The sequence below is a fragment of the Choristoneura fumiferana genome, chromosome 12 (assembly GCF_025370935.1).
Source record: "Choristoneura fumiferana chromosome 12, NRCan_CFum_1, whole genome shotgun sequence".
Classification (NCBI taxonomy): Eukaryota; Metazoa; Arthropoda; class Insecta; order Lepidoptera; family Tortricidae; genus Choristoneura; species Choristoneura fumiferana.
Window position 1 is genome coordinate 7,111,008 of NC_133483.1, and position 25,734 is coordinate 7,136,741.

At 38.5% G+C, this 25,734-nt stretch overlaps 3 protein-coding genes across 3 annotated transcripts in view; 1 reads left to right on the forward strand and 2 right to left on the reverse strand.

The window, feature by feature from the left end:
• Positions 1-255: 255 nt before the first annotated feature.
• LOC141433189 (sphingomyelin synthase-related protein 1-like) lies at positions 256-13,861 on the forward strand. The gene is made up of 5 exons (XM_074095112.1): positions 256-901; positions 1,155-1,359; positions 3,560-3,846; positions 10,633-10,825; positions 13,227-13,861. The coding sequence occupies exons 1-5, from the start codon at positions 442-444 to the stop codon at positions 13,639-13,641; spliced, it is 1,560 nt and encodes a 519-aa protein (XP_073951213.1). The 5' UTR covers positions 256-441; the 3' UTR covers positions 13,642-13,861.
• A 75-nt stretch (positions 13,862-13,936) lies between these two features.
• On the reverse strand, positions 13,937-16,417 carry LOC141433191 (uncharacterized). The gene is made up of 4 exons (XM_074095113.1): positions 16,240-16,417; positions 15,923-16,126; positions 15,444-15,542; positions 13,937-15,279 (listed from the first exon to the last, which is right to left on the reverse strand). The coding sequence occupies exons 1-4, from the start codon at positions 16,282-16,284 to the stop codon at positions 14,656-14,658; spliced, it is 972 nt and encodes a 323-aa protein (XP_073951214.1). The 5' UTR covers positions 16,285-16,417; the 3' UTR covers positions 13,937-14,655.
• A 1,557-nt stretch (positions 16,418-17,974) lies between these two features.
• LOC141433193 (Golgi-associated PDZ and coiled-coil motif-containing protein-like) overlaps positions 17,975-25,734 on the reverse strand; it is a 55,359-nt gene continuing 47,599 nt past the window's right edge. The window contains exons 8-12 of the mRNA XM_074095116.1: positions 24,310-24,422; positions 23,278-23,373; positions 23,008-23,108; positions 22,578-22,774; positions 17,975-20,790 (exon numbers count right to left, since the gene is read on the reverse strand). Of these exons, the coding sequence (XP_073951217.1) occupies positions 20,584-20,790; positions 22,578-22,774; positions 23,008-23,108; positions 23,278-23,373; positions 24,310-24,422 (714 nt within the window). The 3' untranslated portion in view covers positions 17,975-20,583. The remainder of the gene's footprint in view (positions 20,791-22,577; positions 22,775-23,007; positions 23,109-23,277; positions 23,374-24,309; positions 24,423-25,734) is intronic.

Below are 25,734 nucleotides of genomic sequence, written 5' to 3' on the forward strand. Positions count from 1 at the left end.
AAACTACATTGAAAATGCTTTATTTCTATTTCTCTATCGGTCCAACTATTTTGTCGTAGTGACCCTGAGGGCCTACTGTGAAGTTCGAAAATCGAAGCGTATCGTACCGTCCCTCTCGCTCTCGTATTAAGTAGTATAAGTGTCAGAGGGACCGAACGACACGAACTTCGATTTTCGAATTTCGTACATACAAGGTATAAAATGTACATGGAATATAAAACGTAGTAGTTTACTGGTTACTGGTAACACCGACTAGTAGTTGTCACCGCGCAGCGAGTGAGTAGTAGTGTGACGTTTGATTTGATACCCGAATGGATAAATAATCAGTTTTTGTTAGAGATGTCTCAGTGTATCTGTAAATATTTACGTTTAAGTATCTCCTAAATTCATCAGTGAAGATAATTATTTTATAGTTCGGTATTCATTCGCTTGTGAAAAGTTATGAAAATGGAGACGGAAGCGATTAACTGGACTAACAAAGAAGTGTTAGATTTATTACATAAAGATAAAATGTCCAATTTTATAATAGATATTTGTAGATCTCAGGATATAGACGGTCAATGTTTGCTCTGTTTCGTCGACAGGGACTTTTATGAATACCCATTTGATCAGCTAAAACTAGGTGAAAGAAAACGGTTTATTCTGCTGGTAAAGAAATTACAGAGACAAAATCGCGTGGCGATGTGCGAGCTGGGGCTCTGCGACGAGAGCCAGCTCGGGAACCCCTCCACTAACATAAACTTCCTTGGCACTAACTTATCGCATCTTAGTTATAATCTTCACAATAAACTGCCCAGTGATTTCTCATATGAAAGAAACAATGAATGTGTGCCAACTTTTTCTCCAGACGCGAAGGCCTCAAAATTAAAGCCAGAGGTGTGGAAAGCTGCTTTAGCACTAGGTAAGAGTACTTTGTATCACAAACTATTATCATTCTGTCATCTCTCCAAACATGTGCAAAATTTAATAACAGTTTACATGTGTAACTCCTACAATGTTGCGGAGTTTATGTGCCAAAATGGTCATGATCTTTGTGTAAAATTATGTTGTTTATTTATACCCTTCTTTTGTGAATACTCAACAGAATCATCAAAAAACAAAGTAATATTTGTTATGATTGTATTATTAATTGCTTTAATTTTCATTGTTTGCAGGTTATGTATTTCTGGTAACATGGGTGACTGCAGTAGTGATGGTGATAGTCCATGACAAAGTCCCTGATATGAAAAAGTATCCGCCATTGCCAGATCTGTTCTTAGACAATGTGCCACACATACCATGGGCCTTTGACATGTGTGAGATTACAGGCTCGCTGCTTATGGCCATCTGGCTTGGTGTGCTGCTCTTCCATAAACATAGGTACTTACTATTAAAATCATAGCATTGTAATATACACAATATACAGGACTTAAGCTTATTCTAATATTAACTGTTTTTATGTAAAGTAATGTACCATATTGACGGTTGAAAAGAGAAATTGACAAAGCATCATTTTTTAAGATAGTGAGTTGTATACATGTTGGGAATCAGTAATTTTTTCTCTGTTGTTTGAGCTATGTCTCAAAATTTACACAAAAATGTTGCTTAGTGAATTTCTCCTTTCAACTATTGATATTATGTAAAATATCCATGCTACTTCCTTACCTACTTCATAGTGTTACAGTATCATACTGTTTATAACATAAATTAATCATCATATCAAACAAAACCATAAAAAAGTATCAAAGGGAGTCAGATTTGACTTTTCAGTGATGATTTTGATAATCTCAAGTTGAAAAATCTAATTATTATTGTTTCTTTAAGCAACAATGGAATAATTAAGATTAATATCTTTATATTAATTATCATAGTAATTAAAGAAGCTAAAATATCTAAATATGTACTGTTGTCAATGAAAAGTATGTATAATATTACAGTGAAATAGGTAATATTTTGCTATCCATATCTTTTAGTGTGACTTGCAACCTCTCAAGCACTTGTAAATCCAAGAATTTGCTAGTTTGGTATGATAAAATGATTTAATGTATATTGATAAAATTCATATATTATACCTAGGTATTTTAAAAGGTTATCATGAGCTCATGACTAAATCTCAATCCCCATGATAAGTATGTTATATATTGCCATCAAGTTATACAAAACCAGAACCTATATATATCTTTATATTACTATTAAAATAAAATTTATGCTTTGGCCTCTTGTAATACTTAAGTAGACCCATTTAAAAATTCTTTGGATCCTTCTCAATTAGCAAACAAAGTAAGTAACCAAAAATGTTATGTTTTCATTTGAGAAATAGCATTATTCCTTGGCTAGTATTTAAAATAAAGACAAAAAGATGATCCAACTATTATAATGCAACATCCCAGATATGCATTCAAAAGTGGTTCCTGCAACCAATCATTTCAATTTGTATGTAGATGATAATGCTCCTTCCAATTGTTGCAGTCTCTGAACATGACACAGTTGCACTTGAGCTCACTTATTTGTTGTGCTCGTTGCCACATCCTGATCTGTTGTTCAAAATTTTTTACATGCCCTTTGAACTTCTTTGTTTCATGTTAACGTAATTCATAATACATATAGCCGTAGTAGTCTATTAATAAACACATTATTGTGACACACATGAACCTAATGATTTATTTGTTCCTGCCAGAAATGTGGCAATGTTTACAGTGCCACATTGTTGATACTCCTTTGTTATTGATACAATGTGTCTTTATTATTTATCTATATAATTTGTTGTCTTCTTTGTCAGTTGGATAGAAAAACTTGTGGAGAGACAGATGATATGATTATGCTTGTTCTAGTTTATGCCTAATTATATAACCAGTCGTATTATTGCTCTATCTTTGAAAGATCAATCAAAAAACTGCCAAGCCTATATTTGCTTGTTGTCTTATTCCTAGCTGTGAAAATATGTAGAAAAGATAAAAATGGTGCTTTGTTCCCTTGATGATAATTAAGTAACAAACTCGCCTTTGTCACACAGCTGCACAGGTACAAATTTAATTTAAATTTGTCTATCATGGAATCTCACTCTCAACTCTCAACTGCACTGACACCAAAAAATGGCATTACTTCTCCAATCGAATTTAATCAAACTGGGTGACACTCTTTCCCGGCCCAGATAATACCAACCCTGTTTTTCGTGTACACGCCCATAGAAGCTCATATCAGGGAAAGAGTGTCACCCATCGAACTTACTCGTAGCCTAGACTTTAGATGACGATAATTCGAGCTATAAAAACATCTGTTCTCATGTACACCATCCGTTAGGATAGGACTCTGCCTGCACAGCAATTCTGTAGACAGAAATCCATACACGGAAATCTCGGAACTATTTATGCCACCGCAAATCGATTACCAGCTGGTTCGCGCCCAGTAGTTTAAGGCCTAGGTATGTCAAGTAACCGTTAAAAACTTAATCATTAAACTTCACTCCTTAAAAAAAAAAGATCGAAAACAAGTAAATCATAAACTGAATATTTCTGCGTCCGAATAACGGTCTTAGAAGGTTTTATCTCTAGGAATGCTTTTAACGTATTTTTTTTTTCAGGTTTATTCTCCTGCGGAGATTCCTAGCTCTCGCGGGCACGGTATTCCTGCTGCGTTGTTTTACGATGCTGATCACGTCGCTTTCGGTCCCCGGGTCGCACCTGAAGTGCGAGCCGCGGTCGTACCCGCCCGCGGACGACCTGACGGTGTGGGGGCGGCGGCTGCGTCAGGCCTACGACATCTGGAGCGGCGCGGGCATGTCCGTCCGTGGAGTACGCACCTGTGGGGACTACATGTTCTCCGGACACACGGTCGCTTTGACGCTGCTCAATTTCTTCATCACTGAATGTAAGTAAAAGACTGCATAGATCTGAGACCTTATTGCCTAACACACTTGAAATCACAATCGTTTTCACCACTTCTATCACACGGTATAAGACGAGGATAGAAAGAGATAGCAAATGCAATTGGAGACGTCAGCGCGTTAGACAATACGGCCTCTGGAGTACTTGTATGATGACAATGATGAGTTTATATAGGCGGCTCCAAACAATGTTACTTTTACATAGTTGATGGCTCCAAGTCTATTATATTTATGACTACTTTCTTGCTACTGTACCAAATGTAATTTTTTTTTAGGAGAGGAATAATACATGAAACTACCGTGAGACTCACTCATATTAACACAACACGTTGTAATATCATTTAATAGGAATAATACATTTTATCTGTTTCGAAGACGAGCTTAGAGCTGTGGCTGTGAGCAGGTTGTGTTAGGAAGACTCCGTAAACTCTAGGTGTGTAGGCACCAGTCGACTGCATGTCCACGAAACGAGAGTTGAGATTTTTTTGCATGCAGTAGCTTACTTTTTGTAGGGATAGTAAGAAATAGCAGTTTTATATGAAAAATCGCGGCTAGCATACTATGATTGAATGCAGAAGTTGATACGAGAAAATCACCAAATATAAGTAAATCAATTCTATTTATGATCAAACAATGTCTAAATTTGTTTATAGATAGGTACTCGTTTTATTAGGTTCATTCGCCGTTCGTACTTTGGTATATCCATACTTCCATACTATACTTACTATACTAATATTATAAATGTGAAAGTGTGTTTGTATGTTTGTGTGTTTGTCCGTTTTTCACGCCGTAACGGAGTGACGGATCGACGTGATTTTTGACATAGAGATAGTTTATGGGTCCGAGAGTGACATAGGCTACTTCTTATCCCGGAAAAATGCACAACAGCGCGCGATAACCGAATACCACGCGGGCAGTGCCGCGGGCAAAGCTAGTTACTTATATATCTAGATAGACTATGGGCCAGTTTCTCTACTATTAATGAATTATGGGATACGCACAAACTAATTAATGACAAAGACTAAATAAGACTAAACTAAATCTACCCTGCATGCTTCTGTCTCATAGTCTCACTCACTTTTTGTATGGAGATTTTCAAACCCGATTTTGTACTCTTACATACAACTTTCCTGTTTTTTTCTTTCATACAAACCTCCAGACAATTATAAACACAACAAAAAAAAATAGGTGTAGCCGTTCCTATTAGTGATGCGCAAACATACTTGTCTTCAATTCATTTTTATTTAAGTATATATAGATTTACATGATAAAATAAGTGATGGAACGGAACAAAGCGTGGACTTTATACTCGCATTTATGATATGGCTGAGGCAAGGCAAACACTACACGCAAAGCGTTATGTTATTGTTAGGTCGGTAATGGACTAATGGTAAATAGTCACAAATGCAGAGGTCATTTTTATCGTGACGTGTGTAATCACGTACTGTACATACACATTTAACACGCGAACATTTCCCGGTTTGTGACCTAAAGTTTATCGAGTATTTGAAGCCAATGCCCCACTTACCCACAAACACCGTAATGGTTACTTTTCCGTTTGGAAGATACCAGTGAAGGCCTCGTTACATCTTAAATTTAAGAAAGATAAGGGATTATGCAATAAATGAAGAATGTTGATACGACCTTTCCTTTGTAGCACTCGGAAGCTTCTGTAGGAAAACAAATACATATTTGTTATTTTTGGAACGTAAGCAGAGCCAAATTTTATGTAAATTCACTAAGAAAGGTCCGTATAAATTTGTACTATACTTCATGTATACGTGCGTACTGCGTAGTATAAGTACAATAATGATAATTTTATATTATAACTTAAACAACAAATAAAATTATTCAAAATAATGCGCATTATGTTAACATGTTACCATATTTAGATAGATAACAAAACGAAAACATTTTGCGAATTAGAAATTCGTCAAAACATTGTGCTTTGATAACCAGCAATAATACCCCTGGTTATCGACGCACGAGGAAGCGCGGCGTCGGTTTGTTGACATTTGTTCTATCGTCAACCTGGATTTTCTCACAAATACCTACAAGTTGTATCACTATCTTGTTCTCTAAACACTTGTTTATCAATAGAAGTAATAACTTGACCTAAATGCGCCGTTTGACCGTCCGCTTGCGTCATGCAAATTAAGTCTTATTTATGAAAAAACCTGCGCATATCAGCGTTCTATATTACTAGGTCTTCAAGTAGCGTTGTAAAAGACATTCACAATAAGCGCTACGCTTTTACGAGCGGAACCTACGCAAAATTAACAACGTAAACATTTGGCATTATCTCAAGTGCTTCAAAATGTGTAAATTAAAGTACAATGCCATTTTTAAATCTAATTTATAATAGACATCGCGCTAACTAATTCAAAGTCAAGGTAGTTACGGATATAACTCGTATCTACGCTGAGTTTAATGTATTGCACGCAAATAGACGTTGCCGGTAGAGATTAGCTCTGTTTTATTGGGTGTCATATGCGAGACATAACATGGGGATCACAATCAACTTCGCTTCGACTTAGGATTCGCGAGGGTGCTCTAGACGAGGTAAACCCCCTTTGTAGTCAGTTAAATGAAATAGATACATGATAAAACATATAAATAGTTAATTGTAAGTAGCGTTTACGTTACGCAAGTAAACGATTACCTACCTACATCTATTTATTTATTTGTCAACAAAAAATTACAGCATTAGGTACCTACTGATCTATGGTAGGTATTACCTTAGGTATTACCAAATAATCTGCCATATAAAATAATAATTAATTCAAATTCATACGATCTTCGTGATGTTTAATGTAATTTTCGGTTAATAATATGCGTAAACATTTCATCAGTGGTTTCAATTTTGGCATCGCGTGTTGGCTTAAAAGTTCAGTGGCTGTAGTGCGGCTGCCTGTGCATGACACACAAACGTATTATACCTATTACATTTCATGCCAGTAGGCGAGTCTGATAAAACTATATTGCATGATTAATTGAATTTAATAGGTACTGAAGTGGTTGGCTTGGCTTATGGAATTAAAAATATCTGGGCTAATACCCAAATATGCTAATGATCGTTGGTGCTTTTCTTTACCACGAAGTAACGAGTGATGAATAACAAGTGAATAAAGATATCAGAATCATTATATTTGTTGGTCTAAACAAACAAAAACAAACAAAGTTTACAAAGTATTATTAGTAGTATTACAGCAGTGGTGGCCTAGTGGTTTGACCTATCGCCTCTCAAGCAGAGGGTCGTGAGTTCAAACCCCGGCTCGCACCTCTGAGTTTTTCGAAAGTCATGTGTGGAATTACATTTGAAATTTACCACGAGTTTTGCGGTGAAGGAAAACATCGTGAGGAAACCTGTACAAACCTGCGAAGCAATTCAATGGTGCGTGTGAAGTTCCCAATCCGCACTGGGCCCGCGTGGGAACTACGGCCCAAGCCCTCTTGTTCTGAGAGGAGGCCTGTGCCCAGCAGTGGGACGTATATAGGCTGGGATGATGATGATGATTAGTAGTTTTGCATATTGACATTCAAAATAACAATTTTGGGGACACATCGGGACACCCTGTTTTTACAGCTCGGAATTATGGACTGAGTTTACCTCCCAAATTTTGTTCAAATCGGAGAGATAAACTCAGGGTATAACGGTAGATAGAAATGCCCATATTTTATCATGCTCAATGAATAAAATTTTACATACAGGAAGGCATGGGTAACGCGTATAAAACGCGAGCCCCAAATCGTTTGATATTTACCTACTCCCTAAACAACAGATATTTTTTTTAAAGTACCCACCTTTTGAGCCATTATTAAGTGCGAGGCGATACGTATGAACATGAATGCGATATAATACTCTTTAGTCATGATCTGTCATGGCGACAAAATATAAATAGAACTGACGTTGTCATGGGTTTGCGCTAGTGTCGCCCCCTGCGCAGAGCTTTGCCTAATATGCCCTATTAATTTATTGGAACTATATTTTTTGTCACTTAAATCACTAAACTGCGATACCCTAATTATTATATCTATCCTTAAGAAATATATTGGTCATCAAATTAATCAAATCTGTCTCTAAGATGAGTCATCAGATGAATGTAAACCTGTATCCTAAATTATAGTTTGATCATCAAAATTCGATCACCAGTGGCCTATTTCACGAAGCTACAAGTTACAATTAATACATGTTGAACAAAGACTACCACTTGTAAATTGTAACTTGTAGCTTCGTGAAATAGGGCTCAGATCTGTGACCTAATAAATAGATCAGTTCCTTAATTCGATGCTTCTACCTATTCTACTAAGGCTGGTCTGGTTAAGTACGACGACGAGCGAAGCGAGGAGTGTTAGAAAGAACTGCGGCCCTCAGTGTGCCAGAACCGAACATTTTTTGCTAATACTTGTATGATGAATATAAATGTTTGTAGTAGGTACTTGAGTCTTGGATGTTTGTATGTATTTAAATATATATGTATGTATGTCTACCCGTTGTTTAGCACCCATAGAACAAACTTTGCTTAGTTTGGGGCTGGGTCAATTGGTGTAATTTGTGAGAAGATATTATTATTGTTATTTCATTCATTGTATGTCATTATCGTCAAATTTCAGTTCAATTATTTGATGATCAATATAATTTCCGATAAACCGTTTTAATATTATTTGATGATTCAATTTAGGTGACAGATCTACTAATTTAGGAACAAATATTATTTATTAGGTCGCCGAGACTTTCGACCCTCTTCAGCTTTGTATGTATAGATTATCTTCTTCTTCTTCTCGTGTCGATGGCTTCACTCGTTTAAAGTATTCGCGACCAGAAAGTAGCGGTGTTTATTGCCTTGTCCGTTGCATCTCGGAGGTCTCGCCCAGTACAGGTGGACGGGCATGCTGGGCAGGACATCAAATGCGACATGCTCTGGGAAGCCGTCCCACAGCCACACTGGGTGTTTGGGTTTTTCAGGAAGCCCCATTTTGCAAGGTTTTCCTTACACCGGCCAACCTGAGTCCGAAGTCTATTAAGGGATTTCCAGGTTGACCATGGTTGTTTGGCCCCAGCTGGTAACGACTCCGCAGGACTCACAAATCCATCAGGCGGGGCACGCGTGGTTCTCCACCGTGAGAGTCTGGTGCGGGATGGGGAATCCGAGATAGGGGTGGTGGCACTCAAAAAACTTCGCCGGCTCCTTAGGCGGGCTTGTGGCAGCTTGTGATTATACAGAGGGTGCCGAGGATCCTGTTCCTGTTTCCGCTTTTCTATACTGCACGCAACCTCTCTGCGAATCTCTGGAGGGGCAATTCCCGCCAGCGGGTAGAGCTGGTTTAGCGGAGTGGGTCTGAGACAGCCAGTGACCATACGGCAAGTGTCATTCAGGGCCGACGTTACCAGCTTGGCGTGAGCCGAGCGGTGCCAGACTGGACACGCATATTCCCCAGCCGAGAAACTCAACGCCAGACCAGTAGTTCGGAGAGTGTGCGCATTCGCTCCCCAGTTCGTCGAGGTTAACCTCCGGAGCAAGTTATTACGCGAAATCACCTTGTGCTGTGTGTTGGCGCAGTGGCTTTTATACGTGAGCGTTCTGTCCAGGGTAATGCCAAGGTATCGCGGGTGAGGGCAGTGCTCAATGCGTACTCCTCCCCACGTGACGTCAAGCGGCCTGCTCGCATCGCGCATGTATAGATTATGGTATGTAGGTATATGAATTTTCTTGTCAATCCGTCCCGGTCTGATCTACTCGTAATACCTAAATGGATTTGCCAATAGCTTCCAGCGATCTTTATCATATAGTCGTCCACCGTGCACCTTGGTGTGAGGTCTACCAACATTAAACGTTGGTAGACCTAAAAAGGTGGTAAATTTTCGCCTTTTAGCACGGGGTCGGTCGCCACGCCACTCCAGAACATTACAGCCCCAACGTTATTATCGGATCTATGCGCAATTAGTTCCACCCTTTGCTACTTAAAGGGTTATCCATGTGTATAATTCCAGCATACCGTTCTCGTGTCGTATAACACCGACGAGTATCATGATCACGCAATTATGCAACGTCGTATCTGATGTAAGCGTCGAATTTCACCATGATACTTGGTGCGACGTGACGGAGATACGATTTGCTAAAATGACACAAATGTGGGCCCATCATTACTTAAGTCGCGAACTGGATGCCAACGGGCTGCGGCTGCGGCTGCGGCGCGGCGAGCGCTTTCTATGTCCATTACGTGTGTTTTTTTTTTTTTTTTTTTATACGACTGGATGGCAAACGAGCAAGTGGGTCTCCTGATGGTAAGAGATCACCACCGCCCATAAACATCTGCAACACCAGGGGTATTGCAGACGCGTTGCCAACCTAGAGGCCTAAGATGGGATACCTCACGTGCCAGTAATTTCACCGGCTGTCTTACTCTCCACACCGAAACACAACAATGCAAGCATTGCTGCTTCACGGCAGGATTAGCGAGCAAGATGGTGGTTGCAATCCGGGCGGACCTTGCACAAGGTCCTACCACCTGCAAAAAGTGTTGCCCGATAACCACTGTTCGGCGAGCATCTCGGCTGCGCAATGAACAGAGAATACGCGCCTTAGGCCCACAATACACATGCCAGTAGCTTGCACATTTTTTTACTAGTAACTCGCACGCTTTTCGTCATATTTGTATGAAGTTTGACGAATGTGCGCCAGCTACAGGCATATGTACTTATTCCGAGCTTTAGGAGCGCATTTTCAGAAACGTAAATTGGTTGTATAAAACTAAACTACCTCTTACAGATACGTCGCGCAACCTGTATCTGCTGCATATCCTGACGTGGGTGATGAACATGTTCGGCATCTTCTTCATCCTGGCGGCGCACGAGCACTACTCCATCGACGTGTTCATCGCATTCTACATCACCTCCCGGCTCTTCCTCTACTACCACACGCTGTCTAACAACCAGGCGCTTATGCAGAACGACTCTTCCAGGTAATGCGGCTTGGTTTCAGTGCAAGGTACCGTATGTGTAAGGGAATGAGGGATGCTATGATGAGTGGCGCTTTTTTCTAGGCGTAATGGGAAGTTTTTTGAACCAAATTATCAGTCATCATTATTTGTGAGGAAAACGTACAACTTGTGTAGGTAGTTCGTAAAAATATAAATATTTGGGTATATAGTTATATACTTATTCTTAACGTAGGTACTTATTATCTATAAACGTTATTTTTTTCCTTCCTTTTATTAAGTAGGTATGTACGTCACGATCGTTAATTTGGGACCCATTTCGTAAAAAAATCCTTTCAATTGTCTTACGAAATGACAGATCTTCGATCTTTTAAGTGGGTCCCAAATTAAGTATCGTGACCACATGTTGGCTGTCTCTACTTACATAATATATCATTGTTGGCTAGTAAAATGTGTTTATTATAGGCATCTTCTTTTTTTCGTTAATTTTATATTTTAAATTTAAGTACTTATATGAAATTGTTTTGCAATAATTTTAGTAAATATTTTTTAGCATGTTGGAATGATCTGGCCGTAAGACAATTTGAATTCTAAATTGAACACGGTTCTTAGTACATATTATCTATGGTAGACGACTCGAAAAAAGTGACAATCATGGGGGCTACCACGAAATTCGAAGTTTATGTTGTTTTCCTGATATTATTTAATACGAGAGTGAGAGGGACGGTACTGATCCGGTGTCCGCTTCACAACTGCAATGGGCAATGACACATACTTTCCTACGTGTTGCCTGTTTGTACTTAATACTATTGTTGTGTCTTGTGTTGTAAATAAATTTATTTTATTTTCTTTCCATTTTCGAATTTTGTAGTGTATTGGCAGATAGCCATTATTTTATTCAGTTGTTTTCTTAGCGTCTTTCTTTTGTTGAGCTGTAAAGTGTTTGGACACAAAATAATTTAATTTTTTGCATTTTTTTTCCTCGCAATGTGATCCCCTTCTTACGACCCTTAATGCACAATGTACTATAGCTTGACAGTTACAATAGTTTTTCCTTACCTATATGTATTTTCACTATCTTATGAAATGAGTCTGAAATTATTATATTTTTAAAATCGAACAAGCGCTTTTTCCCAGGGATACTCGTATCCAGATCGATTGTTCGCCCCCGAAAACCTCCACATAGCAATTTATCGAAATCGTTAGAGCCGTTTCCCAAATTATATTTTGTTTTCGCAGATGCTCTTTTTTTTGTGTATACATATGTAGTCTTTATTGTACTATAAAAGAAACAAATAATCGATGAAAGTTGAGATTCATGTACAAATATAAACATTCTACACACATGTATGATGTGTTACGTTATACATGTGTATGTTTCATGTTTTTTTTTTAGTAGGTAAAATACCATTTATTAAACATTACTTTCTAACAATAACTTAAAATAATTTTGAAATATTACATACCTTATGTCACATTTCATATGGTGAAGGTGAAGACCCTCCTTACAGTGAGGGCCAAAGAAATAGACGTAACCATCGTATTCCTACTGCTTCGGGCAGTCGGGTAAAAAACCTTCAAAAACAACTCTTCGGGGTTCGCGGTTCAAGATTTAATTCATAAGTCAAAAGTTAATCGGTAATTTACAGCCATGTCATACGCAAGCTGTGCCGCGTTCCCCGATTGTAAATAAAGTAGGATACAAGCTTAGGCTTGCATTTGGCAGATTACTCGCAATAGATATTTTAGCTGACCATTTATTCCGTTAATATAATATGTATATATATTTTGCAGGTGATAGGCCCTGGTGCAAGGTCCGCCCGGATTGCTACCACCATCTTGCTCGCTAATCTTGCCGTGAAGCAGCAGTGCTTGCACTGTTGTGTTTCGGCGTGGAGAGTAAGACAGCCGGTGAAATTACTGGCACTTGAAGTATCCCATCTTAGGCCTCTTAGGTTGTCAATGCATCTGCAATACCCCTGGTGTTGCAGATGTTTATGGGCGGTGGTGATCTCTTACCATCAGGAGACTCACTTGCTCGTTTGCCATCCAGTCGAATAAACAAAAAAATATATTATAAGAAGCTTTGATTGATGATTTAGAAGATTTGAAAGTCCGGCAACTACCAATCACACGCTCCGTGCATTTAGCATTGTCCACATCGCCCACACCCGTTGCGTTATTCATCACCCAGCCCTACATAATCTAACTTATGACGCATAGTCAGGCCGCTCCCTGACGTCGTTAATTAATGTCGTATACATATCGTTATCAAGTCCTATTCAAATAATAAACCATGCCAATATTTTTCAGCGGAATGAGAAATTTCCCGAATTGATACGATAACATGCAATTAAACGTAATTATAATTTAATAGTGCAGCGATAAGTGATGCAATCTTGATTTGCATTTTGTCTATTTCCAGGACGAGAATTTGGTTCCCGTTGCTATCGTTCTTCGAAGCGGAGGTAGACGGGATCGTGCCGAACGAGTTCGAGAGTCCAGTGACGATCGTCAGCAACCTGCGGCAGTGGAGCTCGCGGCTGGTCGCGGACGTCAGACAGTCCGCGGTAGGGCGCATCGCGGGGACCAAACTGCAGGAGGGCGCCGCAATCGGGGAATACTCTGTCGTCCGGCTCGTAGACGGCATCAAACGGAACCTCAGTCTCGTGGAAGAGTTCGCAGACTCGCGCCAGCACCTCAAGCTAGATAAAAACATTCAGGCTTGCTTACTCGACGACGATTGCGACCGCCGACGCAGGAACATCGACCTAACCGAAGAGTCCCTGATGAAGGAGTTCAGCAACCCACCCTCTCCATCCGCCAAAAAGAGTATATGAGGATCCCGAATTATGATGGATTTGGAGGCTATTTAGAAAATTATTCCTTTACGTATATAGTAAAGTACATTAGATACTTGAATGTTTACATTTCCATTAGATTTTATAACATGTTATTCCGTTTATGTTATGTACCTACTAATGATAAGTTTAATGTATGTTCTTAAATTATTATAAAGTTTTATTTGCTCAAAGTAATCGAAATACAGAATTTAATTTACCCTCGTCTTTTTATAATTTGTGACAGTCCACCTTCGGTTAAAGTTGAAATGGTACCTCAAAATAAAAGCGCAAATATTTATAGTAATTTATATAATTCATATGAAAAAATTAGTTAAAACTGTCTTTAAGTATAAAACATTAATGAAATAGACTTGTCATGAACAGTTTGCAAAACAACAAACACTGCACTTTTTTACAATAAAAATACTTTTAAAGATAATCTAGCAAAATGTCATCGTCAAAATAATTCATGGCAAGACGAATGAACAAAATGTCGGCAGGATGTCTTACCCAGGATACCTAATAATCTATTACAAAATCAATCTTATTAGTACAATACTTACATCAGTAAATAAATTATTTTAAAATTTCATATAATCCACTTTGCGTTAATTTGTAAAAAAAGAAATATTAATACTTTTAAAATAATACAAGCCTTAATCTGTCATCTCCCAGGATAACAGGATCAAAGGAATTTGGGCACAAATTTGTGCCTCTGGGAGAGGACAGGTTAATTGAAGGATAAAATTGTTAATCTTAATCTGTAACTTCATTAAAATGTTAAATCTAATGATTATGATAATAGGCCACTTCATTGTTAACATGTAATTCTATACATCGCCACAACACAAGTTCTCAACAAAAACTTCTTTGCATTATATACAATGACTAATAATTATGACAAAGAAGTGAATGATGCACCATAAATAACAATAGACTTAATGATAATGCTCGCTTAGTGCTAAGAGGGGCTTAATTTGAGCTGAGAAGCAAGTAAAAATAACCAGTCAATTACTCCGCAGCAGCGGCCTGCTCATTCTCAATTAGAGCCTCTGATGGGTTGTCCTTTTTCACAGCAGCACTGTCCACATCTTTATCCTCAGATTGCTCACGAGATCCCACTGATCCATTTTCCCTTTGAGGTGTATTTTCCTTTGATGATGTCTTAGAATCAACTACAGATTCAACTTCAGTAGCTTTTATTTCTTCAATCGGTGCTTCTTTCTCAACAGACTGTCTTTCAACAGATGTTTCCCTTGATTCTTCAACTGACTCATCATCATCTGCAGCAGGAGTGCTCTCTTTAGACTTAACTGCATTAGAAGCAGGTGTGCTTTCCCTTGATGGTGTGGCTTTCTTGTCAGGGGTGCCTTCTTTAGTAGGTGTGCCCTCCTTTACTGGGGTGCCCTCCTTTGATGGTGTTCCTTTCTTTGCTGGGGTGCCTTCCTTTGATGGAATACCATCCTCGGCAGGAGTACCTTCCTTGGATTGGGTCTCATCTTTTCCTGGTGATCCTTCTTTAGCAGGCGTGCTTTCTCTCTCAGCATGTTCAACATCAGAAGTTTCCCTTTCTTGTGAATTTTCTTTAGATGCTTTGCTGTCATCTTCATTTTTTTCAGCATCCCCATTCACAACCTAAAAATTTAATTACATTAAAATTTGTTTTCAAAACCTAATGTTAGTATCTGATCAAGATGAAAATTAACAAGTATTTTTAATAAATTACACATAATATTGTGACCCAGATTTGATATTCAGCCAAAAAACTCAGATCTTAAATATACAGTAATGGTAAATACCTTTTCCTCCTCTGCCGGCAGATCTTCTGGAGGGAGTTCTACCTTCAAAAACTGCTCCAAGGTGTCTACTTCATTAGCCAGGTCAAATTCGTCATAATCCTGTTGAGGTGTAACATCAAAACTTTTACTAGGTGCAATAAAAACAAAGCAAGATTTACTGATAAAGATAATTAACTCATTATGAATCTCTAGAATTAAACTATAAATTTTATTTAACACAGTATTATTAAGAATGCAGTCAGATGACCTTGTTTTCTCTTTTAGGTCTGATTTTAAAGATGTTTATTTTTGTGACTTCAGATATCAATTGGAATGTTCTACTATAGCCAAGATCATGGCACTTCCAACAAATGTGAAGGTTGCCGCAATGTTTACATCTGCAGTTTAGTGCCTTATTTATGGCCGTGAGGCGTGAGTATATTTTTCGCATAGTCGCACTAATGTAATGTCAATTCCCTGCGTCAGCTATTAGCGCTCACCCCACAGTACTCCTCGTCGTTGAACAACTGCGGCGGCAGCGGGGAGCGCGGATTGGGGTCGCTCACGGTGGCTCCGTTCGACTTCGAGTTGTTTTGCATAAATTCCTTATCCGCTTCTCGTCCCGGCTCCGTAATGTCAATGATGTCATATTTAATGTTTTTCGAATCTAATATCATCAAAACTCGTTGTTGCCTTTTTTTTACCTGGAATAACGGAGAATCACGTAATCAAAAACACCATTGATATATGAATCAGCTTCGTGAAAAGTCGAAGAAAGTGCCCGGCCAACCCAGGAATTTTCTAATATTAAACATACCTCCTTATTTCCGGAAATACCACTAACATATACCTTGACAACCATGATTGTAATTCGATATTTCAGGTTAAAATAATATAAAAAACAATAGCGTTAAACACTAAATCGAAAAAATAGGCTTGGCCATTCGTGGTTTACTTTATTTTACCAACCAAATGTGCCCATAGAGTAGAGTAGGGGAAAATTATGACGTTTACGACAATCCGTCTCTTCCACAGATCCAAAAGCTTTGTAAATTCACAGTGAATGCCAGCATTATGACGATTATAAATGCGGCTCTATTTATATACTCTTTTAGTCCATATTAGGCCATCGTGAGTTGTGATTCGTTCGTTACAACATTAAACAGCTGTCAATTTAATAAAGGCGATAATAGCCACTACTTGAACGTGTTTATGCGATCCGTTTAACGCTTAGATAAGTTTTACAGTATTCAATCGTCTCTGCAAAAAAAAAGATGATTTCTTTTCATATTTTCCGGTTTTTAACTGTACTTCTTTTACAGTCAAAAATCCAATTTTGTATGCGGAAAAAGAACGCTCTACATAACATGATCACTGACTGATCAGTTTACGACAATCTAATATAAAGTATAATATACTGAGCGGAAAAAAATTTGGCTCTAAGATGTATGCAATAATCAAGCAATAATGGATAATTAATTTTGTATGTAGAGTGGGCCAAATTTTGTGCCGCTGAGTAATATCACAGGGCGGCCACGCCATACAAAAATACGCGTTCTTGAATCTACATAGGCACGATGACGTCTGTACACGCGTCAATGTGTGCGTAAGACACACAGGGCTGACTATCGCAAAACCCTAGTACTATAGGGTATGTAGGTATGGCTTAGATGTGTAAATAAATGTAATCTTTAATCATATAATTTTATTTAAACCTACTTAAAATGTGTCTGTCTATGTATTTAAGCATTATTATTTTACATTCCAATAAATATATGATTACAAACTTGAACGAATTATTCGTTACTTAATTATTTATTTCATGTATTAATCGCCATACTTTTAGACAATTTGTTATATAATTAGTATAGTGTGTGTAGATAAGATATATATTGGTCTATTGATAGGAGAGAATTAACAAGTCAATTTTACAAATACCTACCTACTAATATAAGACGTCTATTTATACATTATAGGTACACACTTTTAAACCTAGGTATTGGTTTTTTTCTCAGTTACCTAATATCTAAGTACATTGTACATGTTGCTAATTAAAGTTGGTTAGGTACCTTACCTACCTTTTTTCTCACTTATCGACTATCACTATGATAGGTCAAAAAATGCCATGAAAATTCCGCTCTGCTTATGATATAGATAAGTAAATAATTTTGTCTGTACTGTACTTAACAATGTTTATCTAATGCACCTTACGAGAAAATGATCCTTCTAAAAAGGAGTGAATCTTCAGAGAAATTTCGGGAAATTGGGTTTTACGAGTCTAAGCCATACCTACCTGTCAATATTAACACTATATGATTTTTTTATTTATATTATTATTCCACCTGAGACCATGTCCGAGGAAGTGTTGCGAGGAATGTGTTCGATCGATCCAATAGAAAAGCTTTGTAAGAAACATCCCTTGCAACACATTCTCGAAGAAACGCAGAGCCTCAGGGGTCTAATCTTCATTGTTCTTTTAACAGTTTAAAGAAATATCTCATATAGATTGTATCTTAAATTACGCAGGTTGAAAAATAGTAAAAAAACAAGCAGGATTTTCATATCAATTTTATTACAAAATTGATACATATATAATACGTAGGCGTATTGTCCTGTAAACATGATCATCCGGAACGCACCACCGCGGCAACATAGGGATGCATCGCGAGCGCGGGTGGAATGTACTACGGCAGTCATTGTTCACCTACAGTTAAATCACAAGTCTCGGAATACACAGTAAAATAGTCTCGGAATAGCGTTTTTAATATCATCAAATGAGCCACATATTATATCTGATAATTTTTAGATTTCATTTAGTGCCATTTGTTATACATTAGGTACATATATTTTAAAAACTTATTACTAACAGCTACAATCTATCTAAATATTTGTTTTAATGTAAAATAACCATGAATAGAAAAACTCTTGCACACAAGCGTTTAACAACATATCCAGCCTGTTCACATTATTGTAAAGTCATAGCTAGGTCCACGATAAATACTAGCGGCTACGGGGCTTAAACAAGCTAAATGTAGTTTTAAAATAAATGAATATTCACGGCAGTTCTCCATACCTACTAACATGACAAGTAGGTAAAATATTTATTTGTTTGTAGATTGGAGGGTAAACTCTGAAACTATCAGTAGTTCTACAGATTCTAAAAAAAACACTAATATATAGCTACACTTATTCTGATTAGGGTAGCTTTTTATGCTGGGAAAGTACAAAGTCCCCGCGGGACGCTGACGTAGTTGCTGTCAACAAGTAATAAAAAAAGAGTTAATTTCAAGTAAACATACTTTGATAACCTATAAGGACATAATTGTAAATATTTCTTTCAAGCATAGCAGAAGTAAACAATTTTTTTTACATGCAGTAGTTTGGTTCCACAAACCTATTTAAATAGGTACAGTCATTAACACACTTACTGACTATTATTTATGTAGTAACTTCTCGCATAGTTCACGAATAGTTAAGTGTGATGGTGACTGCACTTCACAAGTTTACATTATAACAGAAAATTTATTACATACAAATCTGACTTCTAGGTACATGATATGTTTTTAATTTTAATTTTTATCCAGTCAAACCATAAAACGGAACAGCATTTGTTTGTTTGAAGATAATTTAAATAAACTTATAAAAAACAAACAGATTAGGTACAATAAATAATACTAAATTCATAGAATAGGATCAATATAAAACAAGAGTAAAAATAAAGATCTTTATAAACTTTAATAAATAAACTCTTACAAAATGAATAATGTGTAAACTGCACTCGGTTACTTAATAAACTGTACCAATTTGTATATTTTAAAATGCTGAAATTTATGAAGTTTTATTAGCCACCAATTATACATAATTATTAGATAATATAGAAAAGAAGAGATCAATATGACAGATGAATAAATATACATCCGTTGCAGTCTTCATAATTTGTGCAAAAAAGACAAAGCAGTTACCAACTACATATTTATTCTGAACATTTTAATGAGATATTTACATCAATGGAGAGTTGAGAGCTAGTTATAGGTGCTGCACCTAGTTAAGTTGAGCCAGTGGTTAGCCAATGAATGTTTATGACACATTTAGTATGCCTTCTTTTCAGCCGTCAAATATTAAACCGGGTCAGGTCTTCAGATCTCAATGATAGGGTAAATAAGGCAATCAAAAATAACCCTCTTCTTTAATTCTAAAAAAAAAGAATATCAGTTATTGCAACATTATTTTTGTATCTAAAACTAATGATCCATATTGGATCATTCATGTGGCCGGCATTCACGTCCGGTTTTTTATTTTTCTGTTCTTAGACTCGATCTGCGATATTTGACAAACAAATAGTTATGGTAAGTACTGACAGCCCATTGCGTGGTAACCATTTCGAAAAACGCAATTAGTCACGCATAGATAACACGCAGTCAGTCAACATTCTGGTTACTTCGTTAACTCCACTACTTTGTTAATAGGTATCAGGTGACGCTCAAAATATTTACTATGGTAGAGTCATTTTACGACGCTCTCTGTGACACTTGCAATCATGACTCACACAAGAGTGATGTCAAAAACTTGTTTTTATTTTTAACAAAGGTTTATACTATCACAGAGATCAAAAACTGACTCAACAACCATGGCTATTTTTTAATGCTAGAAAATAATTGCGCGAAAGTGACCATTAATCTTTTTCAACCTTTACTTTAACTGTACTATTATGGCAAAAATTAGACTTGTTTCTATCTAAGGAAGCGAATTAGCATAACTTCACGAAATCCAATAGTCCATAAACAAAATGCTACTAAAATAATTACATTAACTTATTTTTTATTATTCAAGTAGTCGGTTGAATATCTATCCTTCGCTTTCGCTCGCATGAAGGTATCCGCAAAACGTTTATTTAGTAACAACATAAATTAATATTCGAGTAAAAAGCATTCTTTATTGTTTTAAAGGTTTCGGCCGGGATCACGAGAAAGCCGAAGCGAAGCGTGGCACAATCGATCAGCCGCGCAAGTTTCTTAGGATTTCCACTCGATTTACGAAAAAAATCGGTCAAATTTCGTTTCTACATAAAAACAAGAGCGCGAAAGTCAAAGACGGCCAGCGAGCGGTCGGATGTTAAAAATATGCAACGCATAAGTGAAAGCACTTTTAGGAGAGGCAGTGTTCAGACGGGGGTTCCAAAGTCTGGGTCGCCGTCGCCGGGGCGCGCGGGCGCCAGCGCCGGCGGCGGCGGCAGCGGCGCGGGCGGCGCGCGCACGCCATTGCACAGCGCTCCGACGCGCCGCGCCGATCCTATCCGGAACGGCGCCTCGCGCCGCGCCGGTGGGGACTCGCCGCCCGCCGCGGCTTCTCCCCCACCCAGTGGCGCCACCTGCGTCAGATATTACTTGTCTGTACTTACTTTAATTTGCGCATTATATTTTCACAACAATATCGAAAAAAAAAACATTAAAGATCGGCACAGGGAACTAAAGAGGTTATAAAAAAACGGTCAAGTGCGAGTCGGACTCGTACCTACATGAAGGGTTCCGTACCTCCGTACAATGTTTTAAAAACAGTTCAGTAATAAGTTTTTGTTAAAAAATCGAATAAAAGCCTTTTTTGCTGACTGTACTTTTTGCCCCTGATTACCAAAGTACTCGTCAAGACGTCGTCGTCTAAGAAGCAACTGGTCTGAGTAGCAAGTGGTCTAAGAAGGAAATGGTCTGAAAAGCAACTGGACCTACTCTGTTTTTTTAACCCCCGACGCAAAAAGAGGGGTGTTATAAGTTTGACCGCTATGTGTGTCTGTATGTCTGTGCGTCTGTGTGTTTGTGTGTTTGTCTGTGGCATCGTAGCTCTCAAACGGTTGGACCGATTTGAATGCGGTTTGTTTTATTTGAAAGCAAGTTTTCTAGCGATGGTTCTTAGATATGTTGTATTAAAATCGGTTCAGCCGTTTGTGAGAAATTAAACTTTAAAGTGACAGTCGGGAGTTTTCCAACTTTTTGTTGGTTAAGTTAGTTTGTTAATAACTTGAAAAAACATAGGTTAGGTTAAGTTAGAGTTACGTCAAAACGCGAGGTGCCTCAGACACGCGGAATAGGAACTCCGACTTTGAGTCAAAGAATTTTAGACCACTTGCTACTTAGACCAATTGCTAATGTGCTACTTAGACCACCAAAACTAAAACCAGCCGGTTTTTAAACGGAATGATGCTAACCCGTCGGAAGTTGTGCTTATGCAACTAGCGCGATGTAAAATGCGACAGTATTTCTATTTGATAACTAGATGTCGCTAGTCGTTAGATGCGTGCGTGTTACCATAGTAAGAGGACAAGTAGGTCCACTCCGACCCTTTAGGAGACTTAACTGCCTACTCCGGCGCGGACGCTTAGGGTTGTCGACATCTATTTTAGATTAACTACCTACCGGCAAATAATTTTAGTACGAAAGTTAACTTAAAATTGTCTAATGTCTGTGTCTAGAGACACCAGACAGATGCTATGACGTTATATTATTATTATTATACTAAATTTAAAAATATTATTTATAAATTCGCCGGATTGGTGATGGCGACTGTATAGATACTACTCATGTTTACCTACACATAATACTACAACTATATTGTTTATAGGTAGGTAGGTATCTATTATTTTTATGTGTCCTTGCGCGAAATTATTACACTACACTTATAAGTATGGAGTGTGGTATGCGTGTATTGAAAACAGAAAAAGAGAACAGCGCTGGGAATCGAACCCTCCTCCGCAATCCGTGCTGCGTGCTACCCCTACACCACCGCTGGACAGGAATCTAGACACAAATTTTTCCTATGCATACATATCTCAGGTTGCTTTTTATCTACTGCGCTACTTAAGCAGCAGCACTAGCGACATCTATGTTCCGCTCTAATCGAGAGACGTCACACTCTTTCGGAGCTAATCGCTCACCCAGACAAGAGATGTCGCTACTCAGCAATCAAATTATGATTGGTTTTTGGAGTCTTTTTGTATTTTTTATTTCAACTCCAAATTTGAACATCCTCATCCTCCTTAAATTATCAGTGTGTACGTGCGGCGGGTGCGTGCGTACCGGCGCCAACCAGCGTACATACGTTTAAGCCGCGCGATGTACTTTTGTTCGTAGTGAACCTACTTGTCCGCTTTTACTATGGTGTTACCGTGTGCGCGGGCTTGGGGTCGTCGGAGGAGTGCGCGTCGTCGACGCTGTGGTAGGCGCCCTTGGAGCGCCAGTCGGCGGGCTTGCGCTTCTTCTTGTGCGGCGCGCGGCGCGCGTGCACCGGCGTCGACTCCGCGCTCGCCGACGCCGACGCGCCGCCGAACGGCGCGCGCCGCGCCAGCGCCTCTATGCGGATACCTGACACACGACACTATTTCAATAATACTAATAGTAAAAAAAAACTTAAATAAAACACGCTTAAATGTGAGAGGCCTATATTTGTATGGAATTAAATTGCGCTGTTCTCCTGCAAAATTTATCTGTGTCAGGTTTACATTTGCCTTTGTTGGTTACGCGGCATTGCAATATTATCGACGCTGTAGCGTGGGAAACTCTTGGAAAGGGAGTCATAAAAGGTGTGATGGTATTACCGTCATCGTCCATGTCGAGGATGGCCAGGTTGTTGTTGACGTTGTTGTAAGCAGCGGGCGGGTAGCGCGCGCCGCAGTCCGACTCCGCCGGCGAGTGCGCCCTGCAATAAACACGCCACGTCGTAGTTTGTTTATCTCACTGCCTATATTTATTTTTCTCAAAAATGTCCGTAAAAGTTGACAAGCCCTCTCATTTTGAGAGGTCTGTGCGCGCAGTGGGTCGTATACAGGCTGGGATGATGATGACTGTGGTTTTCAAACTTAAGTTACCGGTTGTAATCGGGCGTGCGCGGCGCGGTGGGCGTGGCGCCGGAGCCGTCGGGCTCCGCGCCGAACACTTCGCCGTCCTCGGGGTAAAGAGGGAACCTGCAACCAAACAATATATCATTCACCCAGCGTTCACAGTTGGAAGAAGTACAAGTTCCGAGTAAAGCAAACGTTTGCTAATATTAAGGTTCAAATTTAAGGGATTTGTACACACAAAAGAGCAGCATGCACAACCTGTGGCCTGCCAAGCTTCTATTAATGAGGGCTATCGTTTTTTGTCTCACTAGATGGCGCACTGTTGCGTGAGGTTTTTAAGTATGGCTTTCAAATTCTGTTATTGGTGGCGTGAAAACAAAGTTTAGATGAAAATCATATTTAATACACCTTAAAACCGTACTATAAAAATATCGAGCATGCCACAGTGTTGCATAGTCCCCGTTTTGTTCGGAAAAAAGGGAGGACAAAGGTTTCCGAAAGACAAAACTGTCTCAAAACACAGACATTCATTGCCCCCGGAACGCATATTTGCCATAAATAATTTCAGATATTGCAAAATATTCACAAAATTATTCTAATTATAAATTAACCCGCGTAGCTCACCCAAAAACTATGAGATTTAACATTTCGGAGACCTCACGCTACACTAGCGCCTCTAGTGGCGAACTCATACGCGATAGCCCTCATTAATGACCCGCTGCACCTGTGTGAAGTTGGGGTGGGTCGCTAGTTACTTATAGATTCTGTTAAAAAAAAGCTGGAGCTGCCAAGAGCGAGTCAGCGGTATCGCGGCAATTTTTGAAAAAATATTAGTTTTTCTTTTAAAAATATACAGTTTTACTCGCAAATGTGATGAAAAACATTGTATGTCGCACGGGCGGTACTAGAATTACAACATCGACTCATTAAAGCCCTTTGTCTTCAACTTCGGGCTTCTATTAGACTCTCGTTCGTAATTCCTTATTTTCCGCCCTCAAGACACAATACTATAGACTATATTGTCTTGGAGTGTTAGAGTAGGGTAAGGGGTGCTGTTACCGGTAGTTGTCTTCAGAGAGACGGTCGTCGTCGTCTGCCGCGATGAACTGCACGCGCAGCGCGCAGTCGCCCTTCACGGCCTGCAGCGCCGCCACCGCCTCTTTGTGGCACGCCTGTGGTAACAATCACAATATTTGATATTGTAAGGAAAGTGTCATTTTTCTTTGTTATATTTGCTATTGTCAGGAGAAGGTACTTATAAAAGATTTAGAAAATTAAAGATAAGATAAGATAAAGATATTTATTTGTTGAAACACGAAAAAAAAACTACCGGGGGCGTAGCCGCGGGCACCAGCTAGTGTGATATATTTTAGAATCGGCTTAGTAAGACCTTTCATTAGATACCACACACGATAAGTTTCAGAACAATTTTTTTTCCCTGAATAAAAAAAGATGACGTCATAACTCCTCTCCTTTTTGTTTTTTTTTTCGTGCTTCGGGTCAAATTGATTCGTATGGCCTACAAATCAATCGTTTAGATTTCCATGCTTTTAACACCATGTGCAGCTTTTAACTGATTTTCGGGGTGTACCGCTAGCACTATGACCAAACTCCTCTGAAACGGCTTGACTGATTTTTATGATTTTTTTATTTGTATTTGGTAGGTCTGAGAATAGGACGTAAACTATTTTCCATACTTCTACGCGGACGGAGTCGCGGGCAACAGCTAGTTATAGAATAGAAGTAATATAGCTACATATTTTTGTTTGAACGCAGCGTTTTATTTATTTCATTCTACAGGAATACACTAGCTAGGTGACCAATCGAACGAAATGCCGTATCAGCGAATTGTTCAAAAACACTAGTCAATGAACCTAGGAGTTAAAAAAAGTCATTGAGTCAAATTTATGAGTGTTCGTCGAAATTCTCAAGTGTGCTCGGTAGTCTCTACACACAATTACTCATCGGTTTATTAGCATTTTGCAAACAGACGTTCGAGTGCCTGGTATCTAGACCAAGATCATTTACGATGAATCAGTTACTAAGTAAAAATAATTTTATATTCATTCTGAGTTGAATACCTTTAGCATCGAAATATTATCATAATTTTATCTCAAACACAGACTGCTACGTATCTATTAATCGCTTTAAACTTTCCTGATTTCGCGAAGTAAGTAGTTACTAATATTCTTGTATTATGCATGTGGCAATTTCTCATCTCACTTTACTAAGTGCCACCGGTCTTCTGCTTACCTGAGTGATGCTACCGAAGGAACCGGCGAAAGCTAAGCAAATTCTGATAAATTCCGGATTTTTAACTACTTATACCAACGTGATCTGATCAGCCAAATTTCAACAATTAATTACCCACCTTTTTTTTAAGTTAGTGATTGTGGTGTATGCCGATTTAAGCCCTAACTTAAGTATGTTAGTCTTTTAGCACTACATATATTAAATACGTCAGTACATAAAAATGTTTCTTAG

What these genes read in the sequence shown, in the direction of transcription:
- LOC141433189 (XM_074095112.1), top strand. Translation starts at nt 442, where the DNA reads ATGAAAATGGAGACGGAAGCGATTAACTGGACTAACAAAGAAGTGTTA. An exon ending in GAAAGCTGCTTTAGCACTAG is followed by an intron (nt 902 to 1,154) that starts GTAAGAGTACTT and finishes CATTGTTTGCAG; the next exon opens with GTTATGTATTTCTGGTAACA. An exon ending in CTGCTCTTCCATAAACATAG is followed by an intron (nt 1,360 to 3,559) that starts GTACTTACTATT and finishes TTTTTTTTTCAG; the next exon opens with GTTTATTCTCCTGCGGAGAT.
- LOC141433191 (XM_074095113.1), bottom strand. Translation starts at nt 16,284, where the DNA reads ATGGTTGTCAAGGTATATGTTAGTGGTATTTCCGGAAATAAGGAG. An exon ending in ACGACGAGGAGTACTGTGGG is followed by an intron (nt 15,543 to 15,922) that starts GTGAGCGCTAAT and finishes ACACCTCAACAG; the next exon opens with GATTATGACGAATTTGACCT. An exon ending in TGCCGGCAGAGGAGGAAAAG is followed by an intron (nt 15,280 to 15,443) that starts GTATTTACCATT and finishes TTAAATTTTTAG; the next exon opens with GTTGTGAATGGGGATGCTGA.